The 13,795-nt window shown below is 45.7% G+C and overlaps 1 protein-coding gene across 1 annotated transcript; it reads right to left on the minus strand.

Annotated features, from left to right (window-relative positions):
* Positions 1 to 3,219: 3,219 nt before the first annotated feature.
* Positions 3,220 to 10,002, minus strand: LOC123131543 (wall-associated receptor kinase 2). The gene is made up of 4 exons (XM_044551185.1): positions 9,081 to 10,002; positions 8,499 to 8,981; positions 4,775 to 4,927; positions 3,220 to 4,539 (listed from the first exon to the last, which is right to left on the minus strand). The coding sequence occupies exons 1-4, from the start codon at positions 9,967 to 9,969 to the stop codon at positions 3,317 to 3,319; spliced, it is 2,748 nt and encodes a 915-aa protein (XP_044407120.1). The 5' UTR covers positions 9,970 to 10,002; the 3' UTR covers positions 3,220 to 3,316.
* Between the last annotated feature and the right edge of the window lie 3,793 nt (positions 10,003 to 13,795).

Genomic DNA, 13,795 nt, shown 5'->3' on the forward strand with positions numbered 1-13,795 from the left:
GTCGATCGCAGCCGCATTGTCCGCTTCCGCAACGCCCTCAATGCTTGTGAGCTAAAGGAAATACACTTGCAGAATAGGAAATTCACATGGAGCAATCAACAAGTAAACCCGACCATGAGCAAACTTGATAGCTTCTTTTGCAATGAAGATTGGGTCATTCAGTTTGGTTCCCACCTTCTCCACGCATTGTCATCTTCATTGTCCGACCACTGTCCTCTACTCCTCGCTAGTGATGTGGGGCCCTCCCGGCCAAAATGCTTCCGCTTTGAAAACTTTTGGATCAAGATGCCTAACTTCAAGAAGATTGTTCAAGATGCTTGGAATGAGAGAGTCCCCCATGTCGAGCCATGTCAAATCCTCTTTCACAAGCTAAAAAGAGTTAGTCAACGCCTTCGCACTTGGAGCAAAAAGATCTTCTCAAACCATAAGGTCCAACTTCACATGGCCCTTGACATCATTCTTAGATTGGATTTGGCCCAAGGAAGTAGAACATTGAGCTCTGAGGAGAGGGACCTTCGAAGGAAGCTCAAAAGAAAGATTGTGGCCCTTGCCGTTCTTGAGAGAGCTAGAAAGAGACAAAGCTCTAGGGTTACTTTGCTCAAAGAGGGTGATGCCAACACGCGTTTCTTCCACCTTCGCGTCAACCACAGAAGAAGAAAAAATTTTATTCATCGGTTGAAGCATAACAATGGATGGGTCACAAACCACGAGGATAAGAAGATGATTGCACAAGAACACTTTAGGAAGGCCATCAAAAAAGGGGTGCCCCGTGCTATGGACCTCAACTGGGAATTCATCCCTGCTCCGGTTTGTGACCTCACGGACTTGGCGTTGCCTTTCTCGACGGAGGAGGTCAAGGCGGCAATATTTGCCCTCCCTAGTGATAAAGCCCCGGGCCCTGACGGATTCACTGGAGCCTTCTTCAAAGAGTGTTGGGAAATAGTCCAACCTGAAATCATGGAGATCATCAACAACTTCTCTAGCCTTCATGTCTCCAACTTGCATTGGCTGAACTCGGCAAACATAGCTCTCATTCCGAAGAAAGATGGTGCAGAGGACATCTCAGATTTTCGACCAATTAGTCTCATCCATGGTATTGCTAAGATCATTGCAAAAATGATGGCCACACGGCTCACTCCTCATATGCACAAACTAGTCTCCAATGCACAGAGTGCTTTCATCAAGAAAAGAAGTATCCATGACAATTTTATGTATGTGCGCAACTTGGCTAGGCGCTTCCAACGCACAAATACACCAACTTTGCTTTTCAAGCTTGACATAAAGAAGGCTTTTGGTTCGGTGCGTTGGGATTACTTGATGGATTTGCTGCGCCACCATGGCTTCCCAAGTCGCTTCAGAGATTGGATCTCTGCCCTTCTTTCCTCGGCATTTTCGCGTGTGTTGCTCAATGGTAGTGCCGGTGACCCAATTCAGCATGGTCGGGGCCTTCGTCAAGGGGACCCTCTCTCCCCGTTGCTATTTGTGCTCGCCATTGACTCGTTGCACCACATCCTTGCGAAGGCGACTTCTCAAGGTCATCTTCAACCACTCGGAGGTCGACCCATCCGTGCGTCGCTTTATGCCGATGACGCTGCCATTTTCATTGCCCCAATAAAAAATGACATTCGGTTCCTGGCTTCAACTCTTGCATCCTTTGGTGATGCTACAGGATTGGTCACTAATTGTGCCAAAAGTGTAGTTGCGCCCATTCGCTGCGGTAACATTGACCTTGATGACGTCCTGCAAGCCTTCCGAGCGGTTCGCTCCACCTTTCCTATGAGATAATTGGGGCTTCCCCTTTCAGTTTCAAGGCTTAAGAGGATTCACTTTCAGTTCTTAGAAGATAAAGTTGTGGGGAAACTACCACCTTGGGTTGCCAAACATGTGGCTGTGCCAGGCCGGGTCGTCTTGGTCAAGGCAGTGCTTACCGCCATTGCTATATATCATATCACGCCCCTAGAATTGCCGGTGGAAGTGAGGAAGAAGATTGACAGCTTGTGGCATGCCTATCTTTGGGCGGGTTGCGATAAAGTGACCGGTGGAAAATGTAAGGTCAACTGGGATCTCCTCTGCAAGCCCAAGATCTTCGGTGGTTTGGCATCCTCAACCTTGAGAAGTTTGCTATGTCCCTTCGTCTGCGATGGCTTTGGTATGAGTGGGCTGACCCCCCCCCCCCCAAGACTTGGGCTGGGACGGGAACACCGTGCAATGATGATGATAGAGACCTGTTTGCGGCAGCCACCACGGTTAGTGTTGGAAACGGATGTAAGGCGAAGTTCTGGGAATCATCTTAGCTGGACGGCATGAGACCCAAAGATATTGCCCCAAAGATATTTGACCTCTCAAAAAAGAAATCTACCTCGGTCCAAAAAGCTCTCCTCAACAATTATTGGGTTAGTCAGATTGATACCCATCATGGGCTCACCATGGAGCATATTCAGGAGTTCGCCTTGCTATGGGAAAAGCTATCCTCTGTTACTCTCGACAATGATGCGCATGATACTATCCTATGGAAGTTCACGTCTCATGGAGAATACTCGGCATCGACGGCCTATATGGCGCAGTTTGCGGGACACACGACAAGCATCATGCCTGCTGCTGTTTGGAAGGGTTGGGCCCCTCCGAAATGCAATTTTTTTGCTTGGTTGATAATTCAAAACAGAGTTTGGACAGCTGATCGATTGCACCGTCGTGGATGGCCGAACTGCAACCTCTGCCCGCTTTGCAAGCAAGTCCAGGAAACTGCAGCACACCTTCTCTTCCAATGCAGGTTCTCCCAGCGTGTCTGGATCGAGGTTGCAACATGGCTTGGTATACATGGTGATGTGGTGAGGAGTTGGCGAAATGAGGTTTCGGTTCGAGAATGGTGGATTAAAAATGTGGTTGAGCGTGGAGATCAGAGAAAGGCTATCGCCTCCTTGTTCATGCTCATGTCTTGGGAGATTTGGAAAGAGCGTAATGGAAGGGTTCTCCGTAACATCGCCGCTACGACGATGATGCTCATCGCGAAGATAAAAGAGGAGGCCCATCTTTGGGCTATTGCCGCTGCCACCCACTTGAGTATTCTAATGCCGCGAGAGTAGATATTGGTCTCCCGCTTTGCGGACGTTTGTCTTAAACCTTCTTCCTTAATCAATGAAGATGGCAAATCTTTTGCCTTGTTTCAAAAAAAATATTTGCAACAATACAGGAAGCAGAGCTACATGACATACTCTCGTCTCAAGTGAACTATGTAACATAATATGAGTCCGTAGAAAATAAATGGTAATTCAAATGAATACTACGAACGACATGATTTGCTGTTGCGCATATATACTTAGCGTGGCAAAGTGACCGAGGATGGAAGTTCTTGCTCTAGACTGTAGCAACTAGAGATGCCTTTTGATGTTGAATTGCCAGCATTGACAACATTCATTGGTGCATCGGAATTACCAACCTGTGGGCATAAAAAAGGCTCAATCTCTTCATCTTTAGCTGGGAGAATTTTGCATTTTCTTAGCCTTTTTGTTGTCAGGAATTGCAACCTCATATCTACTTCTTTCATAGTAGGTCTGTCTCTTCCTTTGAGTCTCAAGCATGCTTCTGCAAGTGAGCAAATATCATCAATCTCTTCTCGGTTTGCCTCTTTGACAACCTGAGGATCCATTATTTCCATGATAGCTCCCTCTTGCAATCCTTCCACGAAATAATGGGACACGTTTTGTTTTGCACCAAGATCATTGATAAAAAATGGCTTTTTTCTTATCAGAAGTTCAACAAGTATTACTCCAAAACTATACACATCACTCTTTTCAGTTAGCTTTGGATCTAGGTAACCAAATGTTCCTTGGACAATAGTAACCACATGAGTCTCATCGAGTGAGAGAGACCTTGAAGCACCAAAGTCGGAAACCTTTGTAGCGAAGCTGCTATCCAACAGTATGTTAGAAGATTTCACGTCTCTATGGAAAATTGGTATTGCAGCAGCTGAGTGTAGATAAGCAAGTGCCCCTGCTGCTTCTACTGCAATCCTAATGCGATCATCCCAAGACAACAAGCATTCGAGACTAACATCAATATGAAGAAGGTCGTGTAGTGTACCATTAGATATGAACTCGTAAACCAGCAAAGGCACCTCAGATTCAAGGCAACAACCAAATAGCTTGACGACATTGCGGTGAATGATTTGAGACAAGATAGCAACCTCATTGATAAACTGGTCTATCTCAGTTTGCTCCACAATTTTGGATTTTTTAATAGCCACCACCCGTTGGTCAGATAGGATCCCTTTATAAACTGTCCCATGTCCACCACGACCAAGAACACGAGTGGCATCGAAGTTGTTGGTTGCCTTCTCTAGTTCCTCCAAGGAGAATATCTTTGTTTTGTTTGTGGCGCTTTCATCTGAGATCAGCTGCTCCAAGAGTAGGCCTTGATTTTTCTTGAAGTGTGCTCGTCGGATTCTCTTCTGGATGCCTTTCTTCCACTTGTTGGCGAATACAAATACACAAACTGCAATAATTATGGAGCCAAGGCCACATCCAGTTCCAATTGTGATGCCTACATTTAATCATCGCTCTCTAAGTCACTCGGTATTTGGTTAATTGTAATTGTAATGCGGATATTTTTCTAGCTACTCCCTCCATTCACTATTATAAGATGTTTTTCATTTCTCAATATGGACTATATACAAACAGAAATGAGTGAACTGAGACACTAAAATACATCTATATACATCTAATTCAGAAAAAAGGTAGAACATCTTATATTAGTGAACGGAGGGAGTTGGACTTACCCAAAAGAAGATTGTGTTCCTTTGTTGATGTAACACACTGCCTTTTTATGGGATCAAACTCTTTTCCATGAAGGCAACTCGTGCAGTTGTAGCCTCCGGGAAAATTTTGACATGTCCCATTGCAATAGTTTGATAGTCCACATTCATCGATGTCTGTAGAAAACTTTAATTGGTTATAGATTGGTAGAGAATGTACTACCTCTTAAAAATGCTAGATTAGTCTGTTATGATCTCCAAATACGCATCAATTGATACTCATTTAGGTTGCTTGATGTTTTAACAAACTAACAAACAAGCATCCTTTGTTTGTCGAACCTGTTAATTATTTATTTTACCTCATGTAGATTTTTTTACTCATATTTACCTCCTTTATTGTGTAATACATTTCATTTCAGACATTGATACAATTTTAAAGGTATGTCTTTGACCTTTATTTTGTAGATAAATATATGAATATGTTGGTAATATAGCAAACAAGAGCTGGAAAATATTATTTACAAAAAAATAATATTGTTGATTCTTTTTAGTAACATATTTATCCAATCATTCGTTGAGCCGCAAGGACATCTACTAAAGTTGACATTCATCTTAACCAATGAAAGTTTTGTATCATAGTCGATATATATAACGTACATCTTCAAGCCTTCGGTTCTAGTAGTCAACTGACATTCATGTACTCCCCCGTAAATGCTTATTATTGGTACCTATGACACACCCAACTATTTTCCTTTATGTAACACGCCCTTGACAAATTGTGAATGCTTTTGATAGTACCAACTATCTACATAGAGGAATATTTCCATTGGATAGTTTTTTTATAGGGCTCCAATCAAATATCTATCATTCAAGTCTAACATGAACTTGTCATTTATAGTTCAACTAATAGTTAAAACTGATTGTGTGAGGTTTGTGTAAGTGTAGTTATGATGATGTATTGGCTATGATCTTTTCAGATACGGAGATCTACTATTGAGATATGATTAGATACAACTATGAAGATACCACTTATGTGATTTTTTAGGTATGACTATGCAGATTTAACAAATTTAACTAGGTGTCAATTATTAACTAGCAAAAGGGTCAGTGCGTTGGAACGGAAGTAAAGAAGTTATAATTCCCAATGCATAAGACAACATTTCACTGCATCACCGAGATCCTCTCTCTCTCTCTCTCTCAGACATATTCCTAAGAGATACATGTAATGTATTTGCAGACAATCTGCATGTATGATGTCCATTGCATCTTCAGACATAGGCTAAGAAAAAAAAGTAACATCTTCATTCCCATAGTAAATAATTGATTAATTTAAATATCTAAACTATCTTTCAATTAAATTAACCATGTGTAAGGAGCCATTACTTCCATTGGTTGAGAGCCTTGAATCATCAGGATTGTACATTTATGTACGGCAACTAAAGAAACAGATGGATCGGAAATTGATGTTAAATAGGTAAGCTACCAAATGCCCATTAGTGATTACCAAATTCCTTCTGACCTTGTTTTCCCATCAACCCTATAACGCTTAAAGATAGCCAAATGTTCATTAATGAACAAACTCATGTTTTCCATTACTTCTTTTTTGGAAATTTCAAGTTTCGTTCAAAATTTTAAAAATGTTCTTGTTTTTGAAAAGTGTTCAGAAATTTTAAAAAGTGTTCATGTTTTTAGAAAAATAAGAATTTTAAATTTTTTTTCCTTTTCAGAATTAGAAAAATGTTTGTGAATGTCAAAAATTGTTCGCGCGTTACCTAATTGTTCACGTTTTTCAAAAATGTTGCCCCTTTCAAAAAAAAAATCTATAAGTTCTAAAAATGTCCCCGTTTTCAAAATTTTCATTGGCAATTAAAACTTTATTCCTATTTTTAAAACATTTTCACAAATGCAAACAAATGTTCATGTTTTTAAAATTTATTCACAAACTTAAACTATGTTCATTGAAAAAATCATGTTGTCAAAAACTGTTTGAAATTAAAAATAAATATTTCAAAAAAAATCAAATAATATTCGCTGTCATTAATTCTTAAAGGTTCGCGCTGCTTAATAGCAACAAACAATCATAAGTTTTTTTGGCTAGCTACATGCACCTGCAAATAACCATTATATTAAATTATTCACCAAATCCCCACGAAGCAAGTACATTAATCAACCCAAAACCATCACCCCTGCAACCATAGTCGCTACACTTACAAGCATGATGATGTGAACTGGCCGCATGCCAACACACGCTATCTAATCCGGTGGCCTCACTAAGCCGCCGCCGACAAAGCCGAGAGCACCAACCGATCTAGTAGACCCTTGGTGTGCACCGCATTCACATGCTCTAGAGTCAGACGCCGCCACCTTCCGCTATCCCACCTTCAGGAGCGACCAACACATTAATCTTGCGAGGCCATACTGCTGTTGACGCCATCGCGACACCCGATAGCGCCACGGCGACACCCGAGAGCGCCCCCACCTGTGTATGTCCATCAACACACGTGCGTCGCCGGGACTCCACGCTACTAAGACATGTTATCGTGGTCGCTGATGAAGCAACAATGCTCCTCCTCTTGTCCCCGGCCCTCTAATTAGCAGCTTCAAGACAATGGCCCCCAGAGGGAGGACGTCCTGAAGGCCCTGCCATCGTCCGATCTGCGAATACCATATCTAGGGTTTTCCATGGAACAGTCGGACCGAGGAGATGACGACTGCAACCGACGATGCCTTCGACAAGGATATGACACCAAAGGCGCTTCCATCATCCGCCATGACCGAGGGTGACCCGATTTTCATCAGCAATCGTGCCATTCCAACCCCGCTGCTCGCTGGCTCCGTGTGAACCACGCCACTGCAACCAACTATGTCTTCGTCAAGGATACGATACCAAACGTGCCACCATCGAAGGCCATGACCGAGGTCGACCTGATTTTCACCGGCAATCGTGCCATTACAACTCCGCCGCTCGCTGGCTCCATGCGAACCACGCTGTGAAACGAACGCGGACGCAGATACATCGACAGAGGGCCTCTAGTCATCCCTCACCTGCCCCACCACATGCCGCAGGACGGCCACAAACCACGCCGCGATCGATCTGGATGGGTGCTAGATCCACGAGCGTCGTCACCAGTCATCACCAAGCTAGGCTGCCCGCTGAAGCGCGCATCCCGCCGGCCATGGAGGCGAAGGCCAGCGCCACACCGGCAAATGACCCCGACCTGACCGCCGCTCTGCTCAAGATCGAACCATCCCGGAGCGAGCACCACCAACATATCCCACCAGCGCCTGGAGGTCGTCACCGACTGCTTTCCACGCCGTAGTATCGCCGCGCTCTGACCCGTCAGATCTGGCCACGCCGGATCTCCCGTGTGAGGGGACGAAGAAGACCCCGCTGCCGCCGGTGCAGACCTGACTTTGCCAGACCGCACCTTCTGGCAGCGGTGACATAATGGGGAGAGGGAGGAGGGGACCCGGCGGCCGCGGTAGGTTTCTCCTCTTGGTCACACGCAGGAGCGACTCGGGAGGGAAGGTCGCGTGACCCACTATCTCTCACCTGTGAAGCCAACAGTTGTGACCTACAAATTTATGTTTTAACTTTTTTGCGGGAATTACTAACAGTCTCGCTAATTTTCTTCCCTATTGTGCTTTTAGTATATATAATTAATAGATACATAGATAGATTTTCTAAATATTTGTAGGTGTGAGAGCAACATTAGTGCACAATGAAGGGTGACGAGGAGGGTCAGACCTGTGCAGCCATCCTTGACGTATGGATTTCCTTGAAAGCCTGACGAACACTTGCAACGGTATCCCATAAATATTTCCCCGTCAGTGACATTTAGGCAATAGCTGTTGGAACTGCGGCATGCATACATAGTATCCTTTCGCATAGCTGTTTGACAAGTTAAATTGGAAATCACCCACTTTATAACAATGTCGTATTTCATAGAGAAATCTAATCGATTTTGCATAGGGGCCTCCAATACATATCCATTATTGTCATTACTGCTGTTCACCCTGTTGCTAACAGTCAGAGTCCCATCTTCCACGGATACATCAGTCACATGATATTGTGTATCTTCTGAGACGAAATCTGTGAGATTACCAGATGTACAATTAAGATGCAATTCTTCATTTGCGAAACACCCTTCTTCGAGCCCAAAGGGGAAGGGAACAGTAATGCGTCCACATGATGGGGGACAGTGTTCTTTGGGCTTGGGGTTATAATCCGCTTCACAGTAGATAGACACAAATAGTAAGACCAAGAGGATGAAGGCTAAATAGAAGGGAATTTTAAATCATTTTGGAGAAAAAGTAGGGATGGAAGTACCTTCCAGGCATCCATCTAAAATGTAAGGGTTGCCTTGTTCATAAGGAGAGCAGTAACACCCGTAACCACGACCAGATGAGGAATTTTGGCAACTGCTATCGTTGCTACAGGCATAGCTTGCATTGTTCATTTGTGGACTTTGACAGCTTGGTTGGTCCATGATGGTAACACTAAGCATCGCATCATCTATATTGCTTGCATCTGTCCAACTTGAGAAAATATTGGTTGTATTATACATGTAATAATCAGCCCGTGACACGACAGCCATGATACCAGGGTGCAACCAATCTGATTGGGTTGCAGTTATATTAGTGCTGACAAGTTCTGCCTGAAAGCCTTGCAGGTCCCTTGGTAACGGGATGAGGCAGCAACCTATCCCATTACAAAATCCTCCAGTTGCTGCCTTCTCGCCGGCGCATCTACTCATACGAGAACTAACCAAGTCTCCCGTACCATGCTCGAACAAGGTGAAGTCAAAATCACAACCAACTACGTACAAAGTATTATCACTGCTGATAGTAATACCTTTAGAAGGGGCCTCCCATGACATGTTGTAGGTATCTGTACCTGGCCTTGTTGCAAGCTTGATGTTTATAGGGGTAGAAGCATAGTCGTAGTACATGTCAGTAACCGGGACAGTGCTGCTGCCTAAAAAGAGCTTGGGATGCTTGGTGGAGTGGTTGCAGGTGAGATCGAAACCTTGACGGAAGCAGCCGGGCCCTATACCGAAGGGATAGAAGATATCGACGTCCCCGCACCTTGGGATGCAGTGAGCCAAGGAGTCACTAGAAGGAATCTGCAATATCCCTCCGGCGGCTGCGGCTGATGCTTGCGGCGCAGCCGCTGAGAACACCAGCAGAAAAGACATGGCGATGAGTATGGTGCCCATCGTCTATCTGGTGTTGGTGTTGGGGTTCGGTGTTTTGCTTGGCGGAATATTTTTAGGCTATATATAAAGGCGACCCCAGCTACGAGCCAACTATAGTGTCAATTTAAACAGTAAATGTAGTAAGGAATTCCAGGACCACTTGCCTATGGCCGCTGCTTGATACTTGCTCATAGGCACATGAAAACACATTTTTCCTTTTTCCTTTTTTTCTTTTCTTTTCTTTTCTTTTTCTTTCTTCACAGGACGGTCGCACATATTTGCTTGCCGTGTGCGTGCTGCAACTGCTAGCTGTGCCAATATTCCAGCAACGTCTACATCATTATATTTTCATTTTGTAAAAAATAATGTGGACATTTCCAGATGCATCACTGTTAATTCGACCAGCGGAAACACGGCAAACAGATTGACGTTGACCATCAAAATCATGGATAAATTTCCAGGGGTTCGGCGTTTGGCTTGGCACAATTTGTAGACTGTATAAAGGCGACCCCAGGTACGAGTCGTCTATAGTGTCCATCAAAACAGTAAATGTAGATGTGATGGTCGTTGCTAACGCCAACATGACTCGCCTATGGCCACTGCTTGCTGCTTGCTGATACCCAAATAAAAACGCAGAGTCGATGTCAAGTGAAAAATCTGCAAGACTGACTTTTTTTTTTTTTTTTTTTTAGAAAAGGAGGATGACCCCCGGCCTCTGCATCTGGGAGATGCATACGGCCACTTTATTGATTATTCTCGAGGACCTTACAAAGTATTACAACAATATGCTTGAATCCGCCATCTTGACAACATATGCCACTACTCCTATCCAAATGATGCAGGGGTGCTACCTGGGCCACATACCCAGACTACTCACCTAATCCTATCATCCAAAGCCAGAAGCCCCATCCAAGCCACATACTGGGTCTGGGGCATAAACTGGTCTGACGCACTCACATGTGTCGTCGCCGCCATCTTCCACATGTCCGTCTTCAGAGCAGATATTGAGGCTTCTACCTTGCGAGGTCACTCCGTCATCGACGCCACCTTGACGCCAGACAACTACCTCCACCTGCGCGAGTCCATCACCGCGCATCGGGCGCCGAGTCTCCACCGCACCACGCCGCCGAGATCCGCCGTCATCAATGTGAAGGATGAAGCACCGCTCCACCAAAAAGGCGCCCGCTGGTCCCTCGATCCCGTGTACGCCTCCAAGAATGACGCCCCCAAGGAGGAAACGACACCAACGCGCCGCCGTCATCCGATCAACTGATCTAGGGTTTCCCCCGGAGGTAGCGGATAGAGGTCTAGAACTTCTCCACGGCGATGCCTTCAAGAAGGTAATGACACAACAGGGTGTCACCAACGCCGGCCATGGCATGAAGCCGAGCACAAGGTTTTCACCCGGATCCGCTCGAAGAACCTCCATCACATAATGTGTGCACGGGTCGCCGCCGATCTGAGCCGCCGCACAACGAGCAGGCCGCACCGGCCAGATCAGATCTGTCCGGAGGGCACAACCCGCATGGTGCCGACCCAACCACCAGGCCCTCCATGCCGCCACCGCCGATCCGAGGTCAGATGGTGTGTCGCCGCAGACCCGGCCGCCGCCGCCGAACGCCGCCACGCAGCCCGAGGCCGAACCGGCTGCCGCACCCCACCATCGCCGCCCCTGGCCAAGGCAGCCGCCGCGCCGCCGCCGGAAGGCAGGCCCGCCGCGCCGCCAGGCCAGATCGGCCCTTGGCCGAGGCAGCCGCCGCGCCGCCAGGCCAGATCGGCCCTTGGCCGAGGCAGCCGCCGCGCCGCCAGGCCAGATCGGCCGCGCCACCCATGCCGCGGGGCGCCGCACCACCCCCACGGCGCAGGCAAGAGGGAGGACCCCCGCCACCGCCGTCAGCCCCGGGCCATCGCCGGCGGCGTCCTTCGGCGGCGGCGGAGGGAGGGGAGGAAGGGAGGGGAGGGGACCGGCGGCGGCTAGGGATCGAGATCCCGCCCGAGTCGCCCCATCTGCAAGACTGACGACTTGTGAATTGCCACATGTACTTGCTAGTAAACTATTTTCTACGTACTCTGTAATTATTTCCACCCGGCCATTGATTGTCTACAAGGAAACGTACTGTAAAAGTAGCTTCATATCATAGATGATCATATTTTAATTAGAAATATCAATATCATCTACTATAACTCTAAAAAAACATCACCTTCTACGACTGCCTTAGTTCTAGTGGTTCTTAGTTCTAGTTTGAAAAGGTCAGAGTACAAGTTTAAGTGGGACGACCGTATACAAAAAGGTATGGTACCGTATACGGTGGTCATGCTTGCTTCAGATGTCAACATCGCTATTTTTTTCATTTCCCAAAAATGTTGTGGCTATTTCAGATGTGTCACAATAATTCGGCCAGCAGCAACACGGCATGCAAATTGGTGATGACCATCAAGATCATGCAGAGTTTTCCAAGGAGAATGTCGACCATATCTTTGTCAGCAAAGACTGTTACCATCATGTTATATACTGCCATTATTTCAGCAGCTTCACTGAATTTGCATGGCTCCAACATATTGCTTTTTTTTTGCGGGTGTCCAACATATTGCTTTGTTATCCTTTGGAGGGACATAAATCTTTCACCTCGCTCAGGAAAAAAAGTGAGGGAAATATTTATCTTTGTCTATAAGTAGAAGACATGTTAATAATAGAGCAGTACTGCGTTGGTGGGACCTTGTAATATTGTTCATATTTGAGCGAGCTGCTTCGACCTTCAAGTATCTGTATTAGTTTTTTTTTGACCCAAATCTGTATTAGTTTTTAGCTTGCACTACAAGGGATATATTGTTTGATGATGCTTTGCTGCTTGTATTATGTCATAATAACGTGTCGTCGAATATCTTACAAAATGCAGTGGCCACTCAGTCAAACATTTGCATGAAAACCACAGGACACATGCAAGGCTATACTGAATTATTTGGCGCTGGACTGAGTTGTTGCTGAAATTTATGTGGAAGGGCCGAGAGATGCTATATGTGTGGCTCTCTACTGGACCTGTATTCGGAGGGAATGAACCTCAAATGTCATTGTCCGTCATTGTTTCGTCTGTCCCTTCATACATATTTTCTCTAAATTTTACAGCAACGGGAAGCAGCCAATTTTATGCTGCGTTCTTTGAGCGTGTAGTTACCATCATGTAAGTTTTGTATGTAGTATCTGTCAAAACCGAGAGCATGTATGTATAGTATGTTGTATATACTAAATTTGGGTAGTGTATATCCTACTTTTTAGGTAGAACTTACAATTTTTTAATATATTGTACATGAGCTCTTTTACGGTGATTGGAGAGTTATGAAATGTAATTTCATGTAACTCTCCCTTTGATTATTCCTCACAGTTGACTTAAATCTATTAAGTAAAAAATTAAGTTTAATCAACAAGGGTATTATGGTCATGGGTGACTGCTTTTTAGCATCTCTGTCAATTCGCTAGCATCTCGCCTAACCCATCTCGCGCGAGGACCTGGAGACGGCGGCGCGGGAGCGAGGACCTGGCGACGATGCCGGCGCGAGCACCTGAAGGTGATGCCGCCGGTGCGTGGTTATGGAGGCGAAGCCCCATCTTTGCTTGGTCGCTGTGGCCACTCCCTCACGGCCCTGCCGACGCCGGCGCGAGGTCCTGATGATACCGACCCTAGGTGGAGGCCCCGGCTGCGCTTGGCCGTAGTGGTGTGCCAACGCAGCAAGGTATCTCTTTCCCTGCCCTCATGTCTTCCTTCCATCCCTCCATCCATGATGTTAGTTCTGCCGGCGGCGTACAAACTGCTTGTTGCAGGCTTGCAGCACCTTCTTATATACATCCAGT

This window comes from Triticum aestivum, chromosome 6A, assembly GCF_018294505.1.
Source record: "Triticum aestivum cultivar Chinese Spring chromosome 6A, IWGSC CS RefSeq v2.1, whole genome shotgun sequence".
In the NCBI taxonomy this organism is placed as follows: Eukaryota; Viridiplantae; Streptophyta; class Magnoliopsida; order Poales; family Poaceae; genus Triticum; species Triticum aestivum.